The sequence below is a fragment of the Eretmochelys imbricata genome, chromosome 2, assembly GCF_965152235.1.
Source record: "Eretmochelys imbricata isolate rEreImb1 chromosome 2, rEreImb1.hap1, whole genome shotgun sequence".
Taxonomy (NCBI): Eukaryota; Metazoa; Chordata; order Testudines; family Cheloniidae; genus Eretmochelys; species Eretmochelys imbricata.
The window spans coordinates 2,329,586-2,353,460 of NC_135573.1; the positions used below are offsets into that span (position 1 = coordinate 2,329,586).

The 23,875-nt window shown below is 67.1% G+C and overlaps 1 protein-coding gene across 1 annotated transcript in view; it reads right to left on the reverse strand.

Annotated features, from left to right (window-relative positions):
• Positions 1-1,589: 1,589 nt before the first annotated feature.
• BOP1 (BOP1 ribosomal biogenesis factor) overlaps positions 1,590-23,875 on the reverse strand; it is a 113,102-nt gene continuing 90,816 nt past the window's right edge. Inside the window, exons 4-16 of the mRNA XM_077809634.1 lie at positions 14,193-14,347; positions 12,831-12,948; positions 12,286-12,387; positions 11,972-12,184; positions 10,972-11,133; positions 10,517-10,597; positions 8,868-8,937; positions 7,553-7,685; positions 5,373-5,553; positions 3,716-4,004; positions 3,172-3,256; positions 2,272-2,379; positions 1,590-1,967 (exon numbers count right to left, since the gene is read on the reverse strand). Coding sequence (XP_077665760.1) covers positions 1,814-1,967; positions 2,272-2,379; positions 3,172-3,256; positions 3,716-4,004; positions 5,373-5,553; positions 7,553-7,685; positions 8,868-8,937; positions 10,517-10,597; positions 10,972-11,133; positions 11,972-12,184; positions 12,286-12,387; positions 12,831-12,948; positions 14,193-14,347 — 1,851 coding nt within the window. The 3' untranslated portion in view covers positions 1,590-1,813. The remainder of the gene's footprint in view (positions 1,968-2,271; positions 2,380-3,171; positions 3,257-3,715; positions 4,005-5,372; positions 5,554-7,552; positions 7,686-8,867; positions 8,938-10,516; positions 10,598-10,971; positions 11,134-11,971; positions 12,185-12,285; positions 12,388-12,830; positions 12,949-14,192; positions 14,348-23,875) is intronic.

Sequence of the window (23,875 nt, forward strand, 5' to 3'; positions counted from 1 at the left end):
CTGAGGCTGGAAAAACACGGAGTGGGGTGGTGGGGGGGCAGAGGGAAGTACCTGGACTGGGTTTGTGCTGGGGAGCCCCCCCCATCTCCTGGCCAGAGGGGCAGAAACCTGGGGCCTCTCAGCCATTGAACATTTCCCTCTGCTCTGGAGCTGGAGCCCGTAGGAAGGGACTGGCCCAGGCAGGGGCAAGTAAGGCAATGCCCCCCCCCGCCCCAAGCTGCAGCCCAGCACTGGTGGGGAAGGGTGGCCTGAGGCCCAGTTTGTGCAGCAGGCTCAGGTATCAATTCCCCCCTGGCTCGGGCCTCTGACCACTGTGAAAAGCTGCCCTGCTGGCCCCCCGGTTCCGCCCGGCCAGGGGGGCTGGGTTTGCCCGGCTGCCTCGTGACTACAGCCGGGGGGTTTCGGTACCTTGGGCTGGGAGCAAGAAGTGGTTCCTGGGGCCACCCTGGGCCCTGCCAGACCCACCTCACCAGCCGGCCTGGGCTGGCAGCTAAGCCGGGTGTAGGGGGGGAGGGGGGGACCAGGGCATGTGCCAGCACAAGCCCCCCCCCGGCCCCTTGTCGTTTCAATAACTGCAAAGGGCGGGGGCGGGGGTGGGGCTCTGAGCTCATGGCCCCGGCCCAAGGCCCTGCCCGTGCAGCAAGGGATGGTGAGGGAACAAGCCTGACCTGGGCAGGATGCTGCCTCCCCCAGCCTGGCTCCAGCAGGGGGGCTCCCCAGAGCCCGAGTGGGGTACTGCACTGCCCGGGGGCTGGGCCGACCCAGGCTCCTGGGTGCTCACCGGCTCTCCCCCGGCCAGCTGAACCGCGAAGCGAGGCCCAGGGCACGGCCCACAGAGCACAGTGAAGGCACCGGTGCCTTTGGCCCAGCAGGCTACGGCTGCTGAGTGCGGGCCGGGGGCTCAGGGCAGGGATCCTGCTCCAGCCTTCAGCCGAGTTACTGGGGGGGATCTGCTCTGCCCTATGGTACAAGCGTGTGTGTGCAGGGAGCCAGGGCTGGGGGATCAGAGCCCTGGCAGAGCAGGGTGGGGGAGGATGGGAATGTGGGACCTGCAGGGGAGGGGAGCCCAGGGCTGGGGAGCAGGGGGGCTGGCCTTGGCCTGGCAGGGCAGGGGAGGGGGCACTGGCAGAGTGTGGGGGATGTAGGACAGGAGCAGGGCTGCTGGGGAGCCCAGGGCTGCAGAGAAATCCACTGGGCCGCAGGCAGCTTTGCCACCCAGGTCACAGCTCTGGGGCTTTTAAACTCTCCTAGCCCCGGGCTGTCAGCACCGAGCCCTGCCCCCCAGGCAGCGAGGGCGGCTTGCAGAAAGCTCCCAGGGGGGTTACTGCTAGGGCCAGGGCAGCCGGCCTGGCGGTTAGCTGCCCTTGGCAGTGGATCTGCGGAGCTGTGTTGGGGAGCTGATGTGACCTCGGCCCAGCTCCCTGTCTGCCGGCGCTGGGGTGATGGCTGGCAGCACTAAGGGGCCCTGCTGGAGGACCCCCCAGGGAAGGAGGGAGGTTCTGCAAGGACCACCTGTGTCTGGAGCTGGCCCCCAGGGGAGGTGGGCCCTTGCCCAGGCCCCAGCCCACACAGGACAGTACCGCAGCCCGTTTGTGTCCAGAGGAGTTTAATGAGAGACCCCGTGTGTCCCGGTGTGGAGCCCAGGGCATGGCTCCCAAGGCAGGCAGCCTGCTCCAGCCCCGGCTTGGGCTCCGTCCCTGCCCCTCCTGGGCAGGGCAGGGACGGGTGAAGAGAAGCCCGTGGTGCCGCTCGCAGTCCCCAGGCTGGCCTGGCGAAGCCCCGGTGCCATGCAGGGCCGGTGGCCGCGCTGGGGTTACGCAAAGAGGCGGATGGTGGCGTCGGCGCCCGAGGAGAAGAGCCAGGGCTGGGTGGGATGGAAGAGGACGTCCAGCACGCCCAGGTCCCGGGCCGGCGCGTGGCCCTTCAGCACCTTCACGGGCACGATCAGCGGGTTCTGCAGCAGGTCACTAGGACAAAGGGGACGGAGTAAGGGGGGGCTGTGACCCCGAGACGCGCTCGGGCACTTGGCTGCCCACCCCACACACCCTGCCCAGGGACGTGGGGTGCTCCAGTGGGGGCTGCACCCCACAGAGGGCCCAGAGATGCCCAGGGTCCGTGCCCATGGGTGGCAATGCTGGCTGCTTGACTGCCCTCGCCCTCTGGCACTGGGGGCTGCCCCCTGTCGCCCCCCTCCCCCACGTCTGGTCGCACCGTGGCCCCAAGCCCTTCCTCCCCCCGCGCCGGGGCCGCCCAGCCCGCGCCCGCGCGTACTTGTAGACCATGCCGTGGCAGACGATGACGCTCCCGTCGTCCGAGCCCGAGGCGAAGAGCGGGTAGTGCCTGTGGAAGGCCACGCTTCTCAGCGCCTTCTTGTGGTGCCTGCAAGAGACCCCCGCAAGCGCCGGTCAGTGCCAGGACCCGCGGGGTCCCCCTCAGCACCCTGCGACGGGCCCCTGCGTGGCTGGGCGGTGCCTAGGGGCCCTGCAGCAACCAGCCGCTGAGCCACCTGGGACAGAGCGACGCCAGCCTGGGCGTGAGGGGGAGATCGGGTCTGACAATCCTGCTCGCGGGTTGGGGCAGCCAGGGGGTGAGAACTGCCTTGGGGCTCCCCAAAGGGGGCAAGGAGCAGCTGATCCAGCTGAGGGAATCCGGCGCTGGGCCGGGTGAGCAGTGAGATGGCAATTGGTGGGGGGGCACGCAGCAGGGAGAGACGCCTCGTCCCTACAGTGCTCTGGGGAGACCCCCAGAATGCCCCCATGCCAGAGGGGGTGATGGCAGAGCTGGGCCTTCCCTGGAGCCTGGGCAGGGTGCCAGCCCCCGAAGGGAAGGGAGCAGCCTGGGCGCAGGAGCCCGGGGGCAGGACCAAGAGGCTGCACTGGGCCAGGGAGTGGAGGGAGGGGTGGCGGGGGTGGAGGGGCAGGTGAGCTTGAGCCCAGCTGCACTGGGCTGTGGGGAAGGCGGAGAGGGGAGGTTGGGGGGAATGTGGGCGTGCGGGGCAGGAGGGAGGGGGTGGCTGTGGGTAGGTGGAGAGGGGAGGCTGGGGGGAATGCGGGGCGGGCAGGGAGGCTGGGGGGAATGCAGCTGGAGGCCGGGTGGAGAGGGGAGGCTGGGGGGAATGCGGGCGGGGGGCAGCCGGGCAGATGAGCTCGGGCCCAGCCGCGGCATGCTCACCTCAGCACGCGGTAGGGCTTGGTGGACAGGTCCAGGTCGAACCAGGCCAGCTTGCTGTCGTAGCTCCCACAGATCAGGTTGTCTCCTGCCCGAGGGAAGGGGAGTGAGCTGGGCACTGCCAGCAGCCACGGGCCCTGCAGGGGTGTCGCACGCACCGGGGTCCCCGGCTGCAGAGGTCAGACCCCCCCGACAATGTCCCCCTGCGGCAGCAACTCGCCCCCACCCAACACCAGGAACCCCCCCAACATTGCGCCCCTCCCCCCACCACCAGGCCCCCCCCGCAGCAGCATCGTGCCCTTCTGACACCAGCCCACCCCCTGCGGCAATGTGCCCCCCCCCACCCCGACTGTGCCCACGTGGCTGAGGGGACAGGATCCTCCTGCCACCCCCTGTCCTACAGGAGCTCCCCACCTCCCTCCACAGCCTGGCCGGGGCTGAGCAAAGGAGCGCGCGTCGGCCTGGTGGCTGGGCCCCATCCCCAGGACGCCCCCCGCCAAGGGACGGCGGGGCAGCGCCCAGGGCAGCCGCCGGGGGCCCCACGTACCTGCGGGGTGGACGGCCATGCTGGACACCCACTTGCAGTTGGTCAGCAGCTTCTTGGCGAGCTCCTGCTTGAGCAGGTTGTAGAGGCGGACGTAGCGCTGGGTGGCCACGAAGAAGAAGGGCCGCAGCGGGTGGAAGAGGACGCACTGCACCTGCCCCTTGCTCCGGCGGAAGGGGCTCTGGCTCCAGCGCTTGCTGGCCTGGTGGATCAGCACCTGCGTGTGGCCGTCGGCAGCCAGGACGCTGGCCAGGTAGTCGCCTCGGGGGTGCCAGGTCACCTGCTTCACGGGCTGCGGAGCGGCACGGCCAGATGTCAGCTGCGGCCTGGGGCCACGGGGAGCTGCGCAGCCGGGCTGGGAGACGGGGCGCCCCATGGCAGCGGCGGGGCCAGGGCTGTTTGCATGGCTCAGTCCCTGGAGCGCTCTGGGCACGGGTGCTCCGACCGCCCGGGAACGTGGCTCAGTCCCTGGGGCGCTCGGAGCCCCCCGGGAACCAGGCTCAGTCCCTGGGGCGCTTGGAGCCGCCCGGGAATGTGGCTCAGTCCCTGGGGCGCTCGGAGCCGCCCGGGAACCAGGCTCAGTCCCTGGGGCGCTCGGAGCCGCCCGGGAATGTGGCTCAGTCCCTGGGGCGCTCGGAGCCGCCCGGGAACCAGGCTCAGTCCCTGGGGCGCTCGGAGCCCCCCGGGAATGTGGCTCAGTCCCTGGGGCGCTCGGAGCCCCCCGGGAATGTGGCTCAGTCCCTGGGGTGCTCGGAGCCCCCCGGGAACCAGACTCAGTCCCTGGGGCGCTCGGAGCCGCCCGGGAACCTGGCTCAGTCCCTGGGGCGCTCGGAGCCGCCCGGGAACCAGGCTCAGTCCCTGGGGCGCTCGGAGCCGCCCGGGAACGTGGCTCAGTCCCTGGGGCGCTCGGAGCCGCCCGGGAACGTGGCTCAGTCCCTGGGGCGCTCGGAGCCGCCCGGGAATGTGGCTCAATCCCTGGGGCGCTCGGAGCCCCCCGGGAATGTGGCTCAGTCCCTGGGGCGCTCGGAGCCGCCCGGGAACCTGGCTCAGTCCCTGGGGCGCTCGGAGCCGCCCGGGAACCAGGCTCAGTCCCTGGGGCGCTCGGAGCCCCCCGGGAATGTGGCTCAGTCCCTGGGGCGCTCGGAGCCGCCCGGGAACCAGGCTCAGTCCCTGGGGCGCTCGGAGCCGCCCGGGAACGTGGCTCAGTCCCTGGGGCGCTCGGAGCCGCCCGGGAACGTGGCTCAGTCCCTGGGGCGCTCGGAGCCGCCCGGGAACCAGGCTCAGTCCCTGGGGCGCTCGGAGCCGCCCGGGAATGTGGCTCAATCCCTGGGGCGCTCGGACCCCCCGGGAACCTGGCTCAATCCCTGGGGCGTTCGGAGCCGCCCGGGAACCTGGCTCAGTCCCTGGGGCGCTCGGACCCCCCGGGAACCTGGCTCAGTCCCTGGGGCGCTCCGGGCACGGGTGCTCAGACTCCCCGTGAACCTGGCTCAGTCCCTGGGGCGCTCGGACCCCCCGGGAACGTGGCCGCTGGCAGAACCCGAGCAGGCCAGGCGAGGTGACATGGGCCCAGCATGTGGGGACAACACTCACCCTCCCACGAAGCGCTGGGAAGAGTTCCGCACCCCGCTCCAGCCCCCCCGCGCCCCAGCCCCCCCCGTACCTTCCCGTGCCGGATGATCAGACGGACACCTCTGCCGTGCTCCGCGCCGGCTGCCACGGCCCAGGTGACGGGCTGCAGCCGCTCCTCCTCCGGCGGCACGTAGCCCTCGATCAGTTGGTCCGTGGCCGCGTACAGCAGCTTGTCCCCGAGGCAGGGGTTCACCAGCAGGACGGACTGCTCCCTGCGTGGGGTGCTGCGGGTCAGAGCCGGGGACAGGGCCTGGCCCTGCCTCCTTGCCCTGCGTGCTCACGACAGCCTCGGCCAAGGCCTATGGGAAGGGGAACCAGTGCTGGGCCCCAGGGGGCCTGCCAGTGTCCCACCTCTGCCCCAAGAGCTCTGAAATCCAGCTGCACGCTGGGGGCCAGCACTGGCAGAGAGCAGGGGAAGGGGGCAAGTGATGCCTCGGGAGGGCACACAGAGAGGAGATGGGGGCTGAGGGTGGCCAGTGACCTGGAGATGAGAGGGGCCTTGGGGGTGGGGGGGGGGGGTCATCGGGCTGAGGTGGGTCACACAGAGATGAGATGGGATGTGGGGGGTCACAGGGCTGGGGAGGTGCTGGGGGTCGCAGCGGGGGGGGTCACATGGAGATAAGATGGAGCAGGGGGTCACAGGGCTGGGGGGTGTCACACAGATATAAGATGGGGTGGGGGGGTCACAGGGCTGGGGGTCGCAGCAGGGGGGTGTCAAACTGAGATGGGACGGGGGGGTCACAGGGCTGGGGGGGTCACACAGAGAAGATGGGATGGGGGGGTCACACGGCGATGAGATGGGACGGGAGGGTCACAGGGCTGGGGGTTGCAGCAGGGGGGGTCACACGGCAATGAGAAGGGATGGAGGATCACAGGGCTGGGGAGGGGCTGGGGGGTGTTACACAGAGATAAGATGGGGCGGGGGGGTCACAGGGCTGGGGGTCGCAGCTGGGGGGGTCACACAGCGATGAGATGGGATGGGGAGGTCACAGGGCTGGGGGGGTCACATGGCGATGAGATGGGATGGGGAGGTCACAGGGCTGGGGGGGTCACATGGCGATGAGATGGGACGGAGGATCACAGGGCTGGGGAGGGGCTGGGGGGTGTTACACAGAGATAAGATGGGGCGGGGGGGTCACAGGGCTGGGGGTCGCAGCGGGGGGGTCACACAGTGATGAGATGGGATGGGGAGGTCACAGGGCTGGGGGGGTCACACGGCGATGAGATGGGACGGGGAGGTCACAGGGCTGGGGGGGTCACACGGCGATGAGATGGGACGGAGGATCACAGGGCTGGGGAGGGGCGGGGGGGTGTTACACAGAGATAAGATGGGGCGGGGGGGTCACATGGCGATGAGATGGGACGGGGAGGTCACAGGGCTGGGGGGGGTCACATGGCGATGAGATGGGACGGAGGATCACAGGGCTGGGGAGGGGCGGGGGGGTGTTACACAGAGATAAGATGGGGCGGGGGGGTCACATGGCGATGAGATGGGACGGGGAGGTCACAGGGCTGGGGGGGGTCACATGGCGATGAGATGGGACGGAGGATCACAGGGCTGGGGAGGGGCTGGCGGGTGTTACACAGAGATAAGATGGGGCGGGGGGGTCACAGGGCTGGGGGTCGCAGCGGGGGAGTCACACAGTGATGAGATGGGATGGGGAGGTCACAGGGCTGGGGGGGGTCACACGGCGATGAGATGGGACGGGGAGGTCACAGGGCTGGGGGGGGTCACACGGCGATGAGATGGGACGGAGGATCACAGGGCTGGGGAGGGGCGGGGGGGTGTTACACAGAGATAAGAAGGTGTGGGGGGGGTCACACGGCGATGAGATGGGATGGGGAGGTCACAGGGCTGGGGGGGGTCACATGGCGATGAGATGGGACGGAGGATCACAGGGCTGGGGAGGGGCGGGGGGGTGTTACACAGAGATAAGAAGGTGTGGGGGGGGTCACACGGCGATGAGATGGGACGGGGAGGTCACAGGGCTGGGGGGGGTCACACGGCGATGAGATGGGACGGGGAGGTCACAGGGCTGGGGGGGTCACACGGCGATGAGATGGGACGGAGGATCACAGGGCTGGGGAGGGGCGGGGGGGTGTTACACAGAGATAAGAAGGTGTGGGGGGGGTCACACGGCGATGAGATGGGACGGGGAGGTCACAGGGCTGGGGGGTCACAGAGAGAAGATGGGGCGGGGGGTCACTCACACAGCCACGGCCACCAGGCAGACGGCGGGGTTGGGGTTCCAGGCGACGCTCTTCACCACGCCCTCCACCGGGAGGGTTTTCATGCAGCGGGCGCTGCTCACCTCCCAGAACCGCACCGTGCCGTCATCGGAGCCTGCAGGACAGGCCAGCGGGTGGGTCCCCGAACAGGCAGGGGCCAGGCCCCGTCCCGCGCCCCCCGGCCAAGGCAGGCAGCGGGAGAGCGCCGCGTCTGGCCCCGAGGGCGCTAGCAGCAGAGCAGGGATGGGAAGGGCTCCGCGGGGCGCCAGGGAGCCCGCTTCCGCTCACAGCGGCAAGGACCTACCGGGCTGGGCTGTGGCCAGAACATGGTGAGCTCCCAACAAGGCCTTGGCACCAGCTCTGGGCAGGGCCATTTACAGCCGCTCGAGGGGCAGCTCAGCACCCCGGGCTCCCTGAAGGGGAAGTGGGTCGGCATGGACCCAGGACGAGCGCCCCTGCTGAGCCGCCCCCCGGCAGCACCGGGCTCCTGGCGCCGCACTGGGGCCCTGAACTGGCCTGGCTGTGAGGGGCGAGTGCCCCCTGGAGCAGCTGCTGCCTAGGCTGGTTTGCTCTGGGCCCCTGCAGAGACCCAGAGCCAGGGCTGGGTGCGAAGGGAGAGGGGCAATCGCCTCCCACGCTCGCCGTTTAACGCCTGATCTCACCCACTTTCCAAGCCCGTGGCCAGGAATCCAGCGGTTGTGAAACTCCCGACGGCGTGCAGGCCACCCCACGGGAGCCGCCAGCCCAGAACCGCTGGAGCTCGATGTGCCGTTAACCTGCCCTCTGCTCCCAATGCCCTGCGTTCCAGCCCGCTGCCCACGCGGCCCAGCCACGCAGGAGATGCAGCCTCGGCCCGGGGCGCCGGAAGTGGATGGAAAAACCCATGGAATCAGGGATTGCCACGAGCGTGCGCTGGGACGGGGCGACGGTCCTATCACTGGCACCTGCCTCGTGCCCAGTGGAACTCAGCGCCCCGGAAGCGAGGCACGGGGCCAGCCAGAGCGGCCGGGGGCCGCACGGGCAAGGTCTGGGATCAAATCTCCCCTTGCCCTGGGAGCCAGCTCCAGGCCTCTCCTTCCTTCACATCCCCTTTCAACCAGCTGGCCCCTGCCCGCTGCAGTGCCACGGGAGAGCCCGGCGGGCAGGGAGGTGGCTGCTCGGGTACACACACAGCTGTGACAGACACATGCGGAGGAGCCCAGGCTGCTGGGTGCCGCCCCTCGCCCCACGCCAGCACTGAGGGGTTTGCGAGGCTCCGGGCCGGCCGGGCGCCACCCCCTGGGCACAGAGAACTTACCTGACACCAGCCACTGCCCGCTGGGGGAGATGCTGAGGCAGCGCACTAGGCTGGTGTGCCCGCGGTAGACCTGGGGAGACAATGAGAAGGGTGAGGAGCCGCCAGTGCCACTCTCTAGCGTTCAGCTCGCCCGGGACGCCCCTGCGCACGCAGCAACGAGCCCTGGCCTGGCGGCTGGGGCTCCAGGTGCCCTTCTCCCCGGCTAACGGGCTCGGGCAGCTCTGGAGGCACTGGGACGCTGACGCCAGGGCTAGCAGCTCCGCGCAGCCCGAGCTCAGTCTGCTCCAGCGTCCGTCCCCAGCTCAGGCCTGCGCCTGCCAATGGCCACAGCTGCCTCCAGCCCTGGGGCAGAGATGGGCCCGGGGCCATGGGGGAGGCTGGAGAGCGACGGACAGGCCCACGTGCGGTTTGAGAGCTGTGACTGCTGCTGGCCACACGCGATGTGAAGCTGCTGTACCCCCCTCTCCCGCTGGGGCCAGCTCCATGCCAGCTCTGGGACTGGTCTGGCCACCCACGGCGTCTGGTCCTGGCAATGGCACATCCTTTCTCTGGCTCAGAGGACGATGCCCCAGGCCACACTCAACCTCTGGGCAGGGGTGGGTCCACAAGAACATCAGACTGGCCAGACGGGGCCCTACCAAGGGTCCCGCTAGCCCGGGGTCCCATCTTCTGACTGGGGCTGGTGCCAGAGCACCAGAGGGAATGAACAGACCAGGGCAATTACCAAGGGACGCCCGGTCCCAGCTTCTGGCAGTCAGAAGTTTAGGGACACCCAAAGCAGGGGGTTGTGTTCCTGCCCATCCCGGCTAATAGCCACTGATGGGTCTATCCCCCAGGAACTTTTCTTTTTGGAATCCAGTTATATTTTGGGCCTTCACAACATCCCCTGGCAGCGAGTCCCACAGGCTGACTGTGTTGTGTGAAGAAATACTTCCTCTGGTTTGTTTTAAACCTGCTGCCTATTAAATTTATTGGGTGACCCCTGGGCTCTTTTGTTACTTGAAGGGGTAAATAACACTTCCTCATTCACTTTCTCCACCCCAGTCATGATTTTATAGACCTCTAGCATATCCCCCCTTAGATGTCTCTTTTCCAAGCTGAACAAGTCCCAGTCTTATTATCCCTCCTCATACGGCAGCCGTTCCAGACCCCTCATCTCTGCTTTTCTTAATTCTAACGTATCTCTTAAGGTGGGGGGACCAGACCTGCACCCAGTACTCATGGTATGGGCAGACCAGAGACTGAGATGGGACATTATGATACTTGCTGTCTTACTATCTGTCCCATTCCTAATGGGACTGGTTCATGTCCCGGATGAGGAGCCTTCGTTACCCCTTATCACAGCTTCAAATGTCAGGAGTCAAGGTTATTCTCCCCTATATGCCTAGTGACGGGGTGTCTGGGTGGCCTCCTGCAGCTGCCCTGGTCCTATGTGCCCCCTTAAGCCCTGTGTTCTGGGATGGGGAAGGAGGCTCCCATCATTGCTCACTGCCCCCTTCTGAGCTTTTCTTTCCAGCCTAACTAATCCCCCTTTTCCAGACTCCTCAGCCTCCTTCACTCCCAGCCCCACCCTGGTCTCTGTTCTCCTCTGTGTGCCCCCTCCCCTCGCTCACGGCAGCCCTGAACACCACAGGGCCGCACGGCATTACCAGGGCCTGCGTGGTGGGGAATGGCTGCAGGTCCCGCGGCTTTGGCAGCTTCGGGATCAGGTCTTCCGGGTCCACGTTCACCTGCAAGAGAACCAAGCCCATGTAGCGCACAGGGGGCTCAGTCTGCCCCCCACTGGGTCGCCCCACTTGGGGGTGCCGGGCAGCAGGCTACTGGCCAGGGGACACTGCTGCATCCCACTCCGTAAAGGGGCAGCAAGCAGGAGCCGTAAGGCAGAGCTCGTGAGTTGTGTGTGTGGGGGGGGCGGGGGGGGGATTGCCTTCAGCTGGCCCCTCGCTGCTCCAAGCCAGCCCCCGGAGTCATGCCTCCCCAGTCCCTGGCGTGCGAGGTGGGTGTCCTGCCCTTGGCTCTGCTGCTGCGGGAGCGACCGGGCCCTGGCTCCGAGCTCTGCTGGGCCAGTGGCCCAGGCCGCCCGAGCCAGCGCCCCCCGGCTCACCCTCATCTTCCTCTGGCGCGGGCACAGGTAGAGGTCGAGGCAGCGCTCAAAGCGCTCGTGGATGAAGCGGGCGTAGGCTGGCACCGCACGCAGGCACCGGTGCTGCTGGGGCAGGACGTTCAGCTTCCGCTCCACCACCTCCTGCTGCTCCCAGGCCAGCTTCTGCGGGGCAAAGGGCAAAGGTCAACAGCTGGCCCCCAAACCAGGCCCCTCTCCTAGGACCTGCTTTCCGTCCCCTCCCCAGGGGGGCCTGGCGCCCAGAGCCCGGCTGCCTGGGGCAGAGGGAGTGTCAGAGCCTGGGAGCCAAGCCCATGGCAGCGCCGAGGGGCCCGGCCCAGAGAACTGCTCCCCTGCACTGGCCACAGACTCACAGAAACATGGGGCTGGAAGGGACCTCGAGGGGCCATGGACTCCAGCCCCCTGCGCTGGGGCAGGGCCGAGGAACCCGAGTTTGTCCAGCCAAGGACGGGGACCCCACAGCCTCCCTGGGCCGCCTGTTCCAGAGCTTAACTCCCCAGCCTGTTCCTAATCTCTGACCTAACGCTCCCTTGCTGCAAGTTGAGCCCGCTACTTCCTGTCCGGCCCTCAGTGGCCCCGGAGCACAGCCGGGCTCAGGCCTGTGGTAGAGGCCGGGGATCAGGGCTGAGCAGAGCAGGACAGCGACCTCTCGTGTGTGCACCCCGGAAGGACATTAGCCCTTTTCGCAGCTGCACCCCACTGCTGGGTCATGCTCAGCGTGGGAGCCGTTGTCACCCCGGCCCCTTCTCAGTGCCGCGGCCTCGCCACGGGGTCCCCACTGGGTAGCTGTACCTTTGCACTTGTCTGTATTGAATTTCACCCATGCCGAACCTGCCCGCAGCACCCTCGGGAGCTCCCCGCACACAGAGTGCGCCCTCCATAGCCCCATGAGCCCCTCAATACCCACACACAGCCCCCTCCCCCCCTCGTGGAACAACCCCCCCCACATACACAGACAGAGCACCCCCTCCTCGCCCCTCACCTCCTCCTCGCTGAGCAGGTACTCGGGCGGGGGGTTGTACGACTCCTCGTGGCCCGGCAGCCGCAGCTTTGGGGCTGGCACGTGCATCTTGTGGCGCCCCAGGATGGAGTTGGGGTCCTCCTGGGCCCAGAGGTCATAGTAGGTGGGCGTGTCCTCCTTGGGCTTGCGAGGTTTGATCCAGCCCATCTTGATGGCATGGACCAGCTTGGAGACCTGCCGGGCAGGGAGAGGCCACAGACGGGTCAGCGCCAGGATTGAGGGGGGCCTGGCTGGGGGCCCAGCTCTGGGGGCAGCTGGCGCTGACAGGCTCTTACCTTCTCCTTCTCCAGGAGGGAGGGAATGAAGCTGCGCTTGTCGGCTGGGCGGTTCGTCACCGGGTGGATCATCACCTGGCTGCTGAAGAAGTCAATGGCTGGCTGGGAAGGGAGAGCAAGGGGTCACTCCGGCTGCCCCGGCCCTCTGAGCAGGGATCAGCACAGCTCCTTCCCTCAGCCCACTACGTCCCCGCCCAGCCTGGGAAGGCAGGAGGGCAACATGCTGCAAGGGAGATGTGCTGCACCACCAGCCCCGGAAGTGGAGTCCCTGGGGGGAGGGGAGGGAGCCCCCCTGGAGATGGTGTCCCTGGGTGGAGGAGGGGAAGGAGAGGGAGCCCCACACAGGCCCACCCCAGAGGTGGTGGCCATGAGGGGAGGAGATGAGGCCCAGCCCAGGAAGGCAGGGAGGCTGCGAGGGAGATGCACCGAATGACCAACCCCAGAGGGGGAGGGAAGGGAGCCCCGGAGGTGGTGGCCGTGGGGGAGGGGAAGAGGAGGGAGCCCCCGACAGGCCCAGCCCCGGAGGCGGCAGCAGGGTCCCCTACCTCATAGGGGTTGACGTGCACGTCTCCGAATTGCCCTTTCTGCAGACGCTGCACCAGCTCAACCTGCTCGTCCGTCAGCCTCAGGTCCACCCCCGTCTGCTTGTCCTGCACTGTCCGCCTGCGGGAAAGCGACACGTGAGGGGCGAGGGCCAGGCTGCCGCATGGTCTATCCCCGTGGGGCCCATCAGGAGGGTGCTCCGCTCCCAAAGCCCGTCTCGGTGCTGTCCTGCAGGAGGCAAGCCCCCTTCCCGCGTCCTCGAACCGGCCCCTGACCGGCAGTCCCCTCCTCCCAGAGCCGGCTCCTCCAGGGCAGGGGCAGGACGCGAGGCTGCAGACCTGGCCCCTTCGCCAGCCCTGCGTTGGCTGGGAGTGAGTGGGAGGTGGCTGGGCCCGGGTGGGCGATGGCGGGACTATGGCTCGGCTCCCGCCCCCCACAAGTGCACAGAGGGCTCTGCAGGGTGCAGGCAGAGGGACGGGGGGAGCTCATTCTCCAGGCTGTGCCGCTCTGTCCATCAGCCCACAGGGGGAGAGCTGCCGGAAAGCCACGGCAGAGAGCCCAGGGTCCCAGCCCCCGGCCAGCACGGGGCGCGTGAGAGTCTGCTCTGGGTTCACTGCTGTGCAGAGTGGCATAGAGGGTGCCTGGGGCTCTGCTCCCCCCACCACGGGGCACAGGGGCAGCAGCAGGCGAGGGGAGCAGCCCGGATCCCGTGCCTGGGGAGGAGACACACAGGAGCCAGCCGAAAGCTGAAGGGTTGCCCCGTGGGCTCCGAACACGGCAGTGCGTCGAGCTTTCCCCGGGGCAGCAGCAGGCGAGGGGAGCAGCCCGGATCCCGTGCCTGGGGAGGAGACACACAGGAGCCAGCCGAAAGCTGAAGGGTTGCCCCGTGGGCTCCGAACACGGCAGTGCGTCGAGCTTTCCCCGGGGCAGCAGCAGGCGAGGGGAGCAGCCCGGATCCCGTGCCTGGGGAGGAGACACACAGGAGCCAGCCGAAAGCTGAAGGGTTGCCCCGTGGGCTCCGAACACGGCAGTGCGTCGAGCTTTCCCCGGGGCAGCAGCAGGCGAGGGGAGCAGCCCGGATCCCGTGCCTGGGGAGGAGACACACAGGAGCCAGCCGAAAGCTGAAGGGTTGCCCCGTGGGCTCCGAACACGGCAGTGCGTCGAGCTTTCCCCGGGGCAGCAGGCTTCAGACACCAGGCAGGTGGAGGCACATGCTGGGGCTGCCCAGGCTTTGGAGAGGGGGACGCGCACCCCTTTAGCCTGCCTGGGAGCGTGACCCCAGGCTGGGGCGGTGGGAGCGCTCATGCCCCTGGCCTGGAACTCAGGGCGTTCCTGGGGGAAGCAGCGGGACCCCAGCCCCTCACCAGTAATCGGGGTTCTCCATCTTGTCCAGGAACTTGTCCAGCTCATCCTTGGTTCGGACCGGCTTGTAGATCCTCTTGCCGTCCAGGTCGTAGCCGATGTGCGGGAAGTCCTGGTACCACTCCATGGGGATGTTGCCCACTGTGTTACGCACGTCCTGCAGTGGGACAGACAGCGGGAGGTGAGTTCGCACGGTGCTCCTCCCTGGTGGGTCTCAGAGGGGATCAGTCTGACCTCCCGTCTAGGCCAGAGACTCGCCCCCAGACCACTCCTAGAGCAGAGCTGTTAGAAACAGCCCGTCTGATTGAAACTCTGCCAGCGATGGATAATCCACCCCCCCTTGGTAAGGCGTTCCAAGGGTTAATTACGCTATTCAAAATATAGGCCTTCTGTCTAGTGTGAACGTGTCTAGCGTCAGCTTCCAGCCACGGGATCAGGGCAGACCTCTCTCCGCTAGCGTGAAGAGCCCACGATTAAATGTGTGCTCCTCATGTAGGTACTTACAGACTGTGAGCAACTCACCCCTTAACCAGCTCCTAGTTAAGCAAAACAGAGGGCGCTCCTGGAGTCTCTCGCTCCAAGGCAGGCTTTCTAACCAGTTAATCATTCCTGACTCTTCTCTGCACCCCCTCTCCCATTTATCACCCTCCTTGTACCATGGGCACCAGAACTGGACCCAGGATCCCAGCAGCGCTTGCACCAGGGCCAGATACAGAGGTACAATAACCTCTCTGCTCCTCCTCGAGATTCCCGTTTATGCATTCACAGAATCACAGAATATCAGGGTTGGAAGGGACCCCTGAAGGTCATCTAGTCCAACCCCCTGCTCGAAGCAGGACCAATTCCCAGTTAAATCATCCCAGCCAGGGCTTTGTCAAGCCTGACCTTAAAAACCTCTAAGGAAGGAGATTCTACCACCTCCCTAGGTAACGCATTCCAGTGTTTCACCACCCTCTTAGTGAAAAAGTTTTTCCTAATATCCAATCTAAACCTCCCCCCTTCAAGGATCCCAGTAGCCCTTTTGGCCACAGAGTTGCACTAGGAGCTGATTATCCATCCCCAAATCTTTCAGTCACTGCTTCCCAGGACAGTGCCCTCCATCCTGGAAGTACGGCCTGCTCTGTCCCCAGAGGGCTATGCTGACATTAGCCAGATGGAAACACGTTTTGTTTGCCTGCGCCCAGTTCACCAAGCAAGCCCAAGTGCTGGGTCAGCGACCTGGCCTCTTCGTTATCTGCCACTCCCCCACGTTTCCGAGTCATCGGCAAACGGAACCAGGGATGGTTTGATGTTTTCTTCCAGGTCACGGATCGAAGTGTTAACTAGCGCAGGGCCAAACATCGATCCCTGGGGGAGCCCTCCAGAAGCTCACGCACGCGGTGAGCATTCCCTGCGTATGGTTGTACTTGGAGAGCGTGTGTAACGCCATCCCGCCGTCTGAGCACATCACAGCACCACCGTCACCTCCTCCCCCTTCGGTCCACGTGCTACTGCACCCGTGTGCCCGCCCCCGCCCCGCCTCCCCCCCAGCAACCTGGACGGCTGGCTGGCAGCCCTCGCTCCCCACCCACCCCTCCGGCTGGCTGCAGGTCAGCGTTCTGTTCTGCTCTGCTCTGCCTGGGCAGAGACCCAGGTTCGCTTCTCTCCTTTTGCCGGGCCTGCCTTGAGAAACCCTGGTCAAGATGGCGCAAGGCCCACGGGGACCTATCGGCTTGACTGGCTGCAGGGTCCCAAAGATGGCTGTGACTGTGTTCGACAGCCCAGGGAGCGCCAGAAGCTTTCTTGGGAGCCCCGGTGCATGCGTAGGAGACAGCCGGCCGCAGCGTCACCACCCTCTCTGCAGAAACTTCTGCAGCCAACACAAGTGCAGATGGGGATGAGCCCCCTAGGAAAGGCTCCCGCCTGCGGGCCTCACCCCTCAGCAGGTCAGCTGCAAACACCCCGGGCATCGTTTCCCTGGCAGCTGGCATGCCCACCGGCTCCACTCTCCCCAGCCAGTCCCCACCCTTTCGCCCCAGCTGGCCTGCCCTGCAGGGAGGGGAATGGGCATGGAGAAGGGTCCTACGCCCAGCTGAGACTCTCTCTCCAGAAACTGAAGCCATTCTGTGCCCTCCCAGCGGACGTGCAGCAAATCCCAGCTGTGACCCACCGGTGCGCCTGGCTCCCCCATGCCGTGCTCCATGGCTGCCGCGTTCGTTCCAGCACACCGCCGGCAGCACGCAGAGCCCTGGGCGGGGGAACGGAGCCACAGGTCCCTGCAGTGGGGGGAGACTGACAGCCCCAGAGCTGCCAGCAGCCAAGCCAGGACTCCAAAGCATGCCAAAGGCCCTGGGCAGATGCTGGGCATGTGGTGCCCTCCCCCAGGGCTCTGCAGGCTGCAGATGGCTCCGGGGGCTCCCATCCTGCCCTGGGTCATTAGCAGCGCAGAGCAATCCCTGCTCACTACGGATGTAAAGGGAACAAAAGAGCCCTGGGGGCGATATGCCTGCAACCCCCCCTCGGCCAGCAGAGTGTTCCCAGCCTTCCGCTGCCTGCCGGGGAAACAGCATCAAGGTGAGCACCTGGCACGCCTCACTGACCCCACCAGGGAGAGTTTAAAGGCCTCTAACGGCTTCCTGATTGGAACCATGGCCAGGCTGCAGCCGAGGGCAGAGCGCTCATTACCCGCAGCACAGGGAGGTCCCCCACTGGCCTTCGCAGGCTGGTTAAACACACGGGCAGGGGCAGGGGCTGGTCAGCCGTACACGTTCCAGCACCAGTCCCTCACACCGGAGCGTGCCTCATTTCCCAGGCCTCAGCCGCCAGGCCCGCTCCCCCTGCGCCTGCACAGACAGACACGCGCGGGCAGACATGCCCACAGACAGAGCGACCACGGCCGTGCCGCGGGGTGACACACACGTGCACGCCCGCCCACGGCCGCCCACAGACAGAGCGACCACGGCCGTGCCGCTGGGTGACCCACACGTGCACGCCCGCCCACGCCCGCACACAGACAGAGCGACCACGGCCGTGCCGCGGGGTGACACACACGTGCACGCCCGCCCACGGCCGCCCACAGACAGAGCGACCACGGCCGTGCCGCGGGGTGACACACACGTGCACGCCCGCACACGGCCGCCCACAGACAGAGCGACCACGGCCGTGCCGCTGGGTGACCCACACGTGCACGCCCGCACACGGCCGCCCACAGACAGAGCGACCACGGCCGTGCCGCGGGGTGACACACACGTGCACGCCCGCACACGGCCGCCCACAGACAGAGCGACCACGGCCGTGCCGCTGGGTGACACACACGTGCACGGCCGCACACGGCCGCCCACAGACAGAGCGACCACGGCCGTGCCGCGGGGTGACACACACGTGCACGGCCGCACACGGCCGCCCACAGACAGAGCGACCACGGCCGTGCCACTGGGTGACACACACGTGCACGCCCGCACACGGCCGCCCACAGACAGAGCGACCACGGCCGTGCTGCTGGGTTACACACACGTGCACGGCCGCACAGAGACAGACCGACCACGGCCATGCCACTGGGTTACACACACGTGCACGCCCGCACACGGCCACCCACAGACAGAGCGACCACGGCCGTGCTGCTGGGTTACACACACGTGCACGCCCGCACACGGCCACCCACAGACAGAGCGACCACGGCCGTGCTGCTGGGTTACACACACGTGCACGGCCGCACAGAGACAGACCGACCACGGCCATGCCACTGGGTTACACACACGTGCACGCCCGCACACGGCCACCCACAGACAGAGCGACCACGGCCGTGCTGCTGGGTTACACACACGTGCACGCCCACACACGGCCGCCCACAGACAGAGCGACCACGGCCATGCCACTGGGTTACACACATGTGCACGCCCGCACACGCCCGCACACAGACAGAGCGACCACGGCCGTGCTGCTGGGTTACACACACGTGCACGGCCGCACAGAGACAGACCGACCACGGCCATGCCACTGGGTTACACACACGTGCACGCCCGCACACGGCCACCCACAGACAGAGCGACCACGGCCGTGCCGCTGGGTTACACACACGTGCACGCCCGCACACGGCCACCCACAGACAGAGCGACCACGGCCGTGCTGCTGGGTTACACACACGTGCACGCCCACACACGGCCGCCCACAGACAGAGCGACCACGGCCATGCCACTGGGTTACACACATGTGCACGCCCGCACACGCCCGCACACAGACAGACCGACCACGGCCGTGCCGCTGGGTGACACACACGTGCACGCCCGCACACGGCCGCCCACAGACAGAGCGACCACGGCCGTGCCGCGGGGTGACACACACGTGCACGCCTGTACACGGCCACCCAGAGACAGAGCGACCACGGCCGTGCCGCTGGGTGACACACACGAGCACGCCCGCCCACGGCCGCACAGAGACAGACCGACCACGGCCGTGCCGCTGGGTGACACACACGTGCACGGCCGCACACGGACGCACAGAGACAGAGCGACCACGGCCGTGCCGCTGGATGACACACACGTGCACGCCCGCCCACGGCCGCCCACAGACAGAGCGACCACGGCCGTGCCGCGGGGTGACACACACGTGCATGCCCGCCCACGGCCGCCCACAGACAGAGCGACCACAGCCGTGCCGCGGGGTGACACACACGTGCACGGCCGCACACGGCCGCCCACAGACAGAGCGACCACGGCCGTGCCGCTGGGTGACACACACGTGCACGCCCGCACACGGCCGCCCACAGACAGAGCGACCACGGCCGTGCTGCGGGGTGACACACACGTGCACGCCCGCCCACGGCCGCCCAGAGACAGACCGACCACGGCCGTGCCGCTGGGTGACACACACGTGCACGCCCGCCCATGGCCGCCCACAGACAGAGCGACCACGGCCGTGCCGCGGGGTGACACACACGTGCACGCCCGCACACGCCCGCACACAGACAGACCGACCACGGCCGTGCCGCTGGGTGACACACACGTGCACGCCCGCACACAGACAGACCGACCACGGCCGTGCCGCGGGGTTACACACACGTGCACGCCCGCACACGGCCGCCCACAGACAGAGCGACCACAGCCGTGCCGCTGGGTTACACACGCGTGGACGCCCGCACACGGCCGCCCACAGACAGAGCGACCACGGCCGTGCCGCTGGGTTACACACATGTGCACGCCCGCACACGGCCGCCCACAGACAGAGCGACCACGGCCGTGCTGCTGGGTTACACACACGTGCACGCCCGCACACGGCCACCCAGAGACAGAGCGACCAAGGCCGTGCCGCTGGGTGACACACACGTGCACGCCCGCACACGGCCGCCCACAGACAGAGCGACCACGGCCGTGCCGCTGGGTTGCACACACGTGCACGCCCGCACACGGCCGCCCACAGACAGAGCGACCACGGCCGTGCCACTGGGTTACACACACGTGCACGCCCGCACACGGCCGCCCACAGACAGAGCGACCACGGCCGTGCCGCGGGGTTACACACACGTGCACGGCCGCACACAGCCGCCCACAGACAGAGCGACCACGGCCGTGCTGCTGGGTTACACACACGTGCACGGCCGCACAGAGACAGACCGACCACGGCCATGCCACTGGGTTACACACACGTGCACGCCCGCACACGGCCACCCACAGACAGAGCGACCACGGCCGTGCTGCTGGGTTACACACACGTGCACGCCCGCACACGGCCACCCACAGACAGAGCGACCACGGCCGTGCTGCTGGGTTACACACACGTGCACGCCCACACACGGCCGCCCACAGACAGAGCGACCACGGCCATGCCGCTGGGTTACACACACGTGCACGCCCGCACACGGCCGCCCACAGACAGAGCGACCACGGCCGTGCCGCTGGGTTACACACACGTGCACGCCCGCACACGGCCACCCACAGACAGAGCGACCACGGCCGTGCCGCGGGGTGACACACACGTGCACGGCTGCACACGGCCGCCCAGAGACAGACCGACCATGGCCATGCCGCTGGGTTACACACACGTGCACGCCCGCACACGGCCGCCCACAGACAGAGCGACCACGGCCGTGCTGCTGGGTTACACACGCCCGCACACGGCCACCCAGAGACAGACCGACCACGGCCGTGCCGCTGGGTTACACACACGTGCACGCCCGCCCACGGCCGCCCAGAGACAGACCGACCACGGCCGTGCCGCTGGGTGACACACACGTGCACGCCCGCCCACGGCCGCCCAGAGACAGACCGACCACGGCCGTGCCGCTGGGTGACACACACGTGCACGCCCACACACGGCCGCCCACAGACAGAGCGACCACGGCCGTGCTGCTGGGTTACACACGCCCGCACACGGCCACCCAGAGACAGACCGACCACGGCCGTGCCGTTGGGTGACACACACACGCACGCAGTGCGGGGGGAGTCGCACGTCTGCTCCAGTGGGGCTCCTGCACCTTCCTCTGCAGCCCTGGGGCTGGCCCCCACCAGAGCCTGGAGCCCGGGCTAGCTGGACCTCAGCTCTGATCCCACCTGGCAGTTCCTCTGAACACACACAATTAACCGTACCGAGAACGCGGAGAGCCCCCTCCTCCCAGCCGCACCGGCGTTTGCAGCACACCCTCGTTCACTCAGCCCAGCGCAGCCCATGGGACCCGCGGCCGGCCTCGTCCCTAACACAGACCGCAGGTCCCAGCATGCCATGCAGCTGCGCCGCTCGGTCAAGGCAGCACTGCATGCTGGGACCCGGCTGGGACTATCTAAAGGAGAGGGCAGCGGGGGGATGTGGGTGGTGCCCTGTCATTGCAGGGAGCTCAGGACAGCACCCCATTGCATTCAATAGGCCAATGGCTGTGACCTGCCTCCAACCCACCCATTGGCTCTCTGCACTGGGCCAGCCGCAGGGCCAGCGGTGGCTCCCACTCGCCCCCTCTGGAGGCGCCTGGCGGGCCCGGGGTTGAGCATAGCCAGCCCCCAATTAGCAGCTTCCGGGGCAGGAAGTGAAGCAGGGGTGTTTAAGGACCAAGCCCCCCGGTGGTGCAGGGCACAGGCTCTATGGGGCACAGGCTGCCCAGTGAGGAGGGGGCCAGTGAGCTGGGCTGAGGAGCAGACTCCGTGGCTCCCCCTGTCGCACCCCCCCGGGGAGGAAGGTGCGAACGTGACCTGCGCCCCACACTCTGCAGTCAGGGGCAATGCTCACTCGGCTGCACCATCTGGTCCCCATAAACACGTGCAGCACAACAGAGCCTCCCCAGGAAAGAGGCCAGGGGCCCCACGGAGGCAGAGCAGCAGCCTCTGGGGCCACATCCATCACGCTCCAAGCACACGTCAGCACCGGACGTGCTCCGGCCCCGCTGGGACTCGGCCAGGAATTTCCCACTCAGGAACGGCTGGGCCACGGGAGCCGCCTGCTGCACACGCAGGAAGAAACAACGGCTCGAGGGGAGCAGAGACCGTGGGTGTTACGCTGCCCACCCCCGTGCTCTGGGGTACCTGGGCTGGGGTGGGTGAGAGGAGACGGGCACAGAGCGAGCCGCGGCAGATCCAGCTCGCCACCCGGCACTGTCCTCTTCAGCAGCCTGGCCATGCTGCTTGTAGACAGTGATGAGGGGACCAGGATGCCCTGTGCCCAGTCTGGCTTCCCCTGGCCTCTGGTGGTGGGGGGTCCCAGAGCAAAGGGCCCTGGACCAACGACACAGCAGCAGCTCCCGGGGAAGGTCCTCGGACCCCGACTCCAACGCCAGAACCAAACCAACGGCAGGGAGCCGGGGGCTGTTGTTCCTTGGCCGAGGCAGGCAGGAGGCCATCGCTGGCTGTTTCCTGGTGGGGAGGATGAGCTGGGCAATGTGCCCTGCAGCTGGTGCAGCGAGGCCCAGACGATCCCAGGGTGGGGCACACGCGCGGGTATCTGCCCCGGGGAGGAGATCTCACGGGCCGACCTGCACTGGAGGTAGCAGCCAGGCAGGGCAGCATGGCCACGGCAGGGCTCCAGCGCTCGGCGCGTTCGAAGGAGCTGCAGACGCGACGGTGACATGCCCCGTCGATGGCTGACCATGGTCTTGGCTCGCAGGCTCCTGGGGAGCGGCTGGGCGGGCCAAGGAGAGCGCCGAACCCAGGTGGATTCGTGTCCTCTCAAAGGACGAGCTTACAGAGGTGCCAGCACACGGCACTGTGAGGTGCCGGGGCAAAGCCAGCTACTCTCCGCAGAGCAAGAGATGGGAATCTGGGAGCCCATCTGATCCTGGGCAGCAGCTGAAATCAGGGGGGCTGAGATGCAGGCAGAGAGCTTGCTGGACCCGTGTCTGCCTCAGAGCAGGCAGGGAGGACCCAAAAGGGCCCAAGGTGGCCTCAGCAAAGAGCAAAACTGAAGACCTGTGGAGGGTGCGGTGGAGCCGAGATGCAAGGAGCTTCTCTGGGCCCTGCAGGCTGGAGAATGGAGCCAGGGCAAGCAGCGACCCTGATCTCATCCAGTCACAAGGAGACTTGGAGCTCAGTCTGTTTAGCTTATCCCAGAGAAGGCTGAGAGGTGACGTGATCGTGGTCCACAAGCACCGACTCGGAAGAGATTTCCACCAACAGGTGGCTCCTTAGCCTGGCAGGAAATCCAGGGGCTGGAAGCTGAAGGTAAAAAACTCAGACTGGAAACAAGATGCAGATTTGTAACAGCGAGGGCCATTGAAACAGCTCACCTAGGGCCCGGTGGATTCTCCACCACTTGGAGTTTGTAAATCCACCCTGGGCGTCTCTTCCTAGACTATCGGCTCTAGCCCAGCCAGGAGCGATGGACAGGCTGAAGGCAGGAGACACGGGGAGTTCCCTGGACCGCAGATCAGACAAGATCGTAATGGTCCCTTTGAACGTTAACATCTATGTATCGGGAGTTCCTCCCCTCCCAAGACAAGCCCCATGGTCCCAGTGTTCTCCTGGCCCCACAGACGAGTGAGGGGTTTCACGATCAGCCCCAGTGTGTGTCCTTGTTGACCTGCAGCCCTGTCCTAGCCCACAGCCCCCTATACCGCCCCTAAGCTTCACGCTGGCCCATTCTGGGACCCCTTCCCCTCCCCCAGAGCGTTAGGCGGTGCATGGTGCTTACGGCTCACAGACCGGACCGGCCGGGATCAGGCTGCGCTGGGAGGATCTCTGCCCTGGGCGTGGAGGTGGGTAACAGACTGGAGGGGCCGCAGCATGGCCCCAAGTGCCACAATGCAGCCTTCTTCTCCTGGGCTAAAGAGGCGACGCCCCTGGGAGGGAAGGGGCCAGCCAGACATGCTGCACCTTGAGCCCTGTGAGGGCGCTTCAGACCCGGCGCACGGGGCAGAGCTGCAGGCAGAGGCAGGCACTAGTGGGGGTGCTGAGGAGTTGGCTCCCGGGATGCAGCCAAGCTGCGACCCCCCCGCTGCGTGTCGCTAACCGTTCTAAGCCCCATTCAGCACTAGCCGAGTGGGTCTGCCCCGGCACACATCCCTCTAGCGAGCAGGCCCGGCAGCCAGCAGTAGCAAACGCTCGCTCTCAGACGGCCTCGGCCGCGCCCTGTGTAGTTAACACATCCCCGAGCGAGCGAGCGGGCGGGCGGCGCGGCCGGCAGCCCCCGCGTGAGGCTGCTGTCACTCAGCCTCACGGCTGGAAGTTGTTCTTGGGCGGGCCCAGGCATTCCTAGGCGCACATTCCTGGCAGCTGGAAAGCGTCCTAGGAAA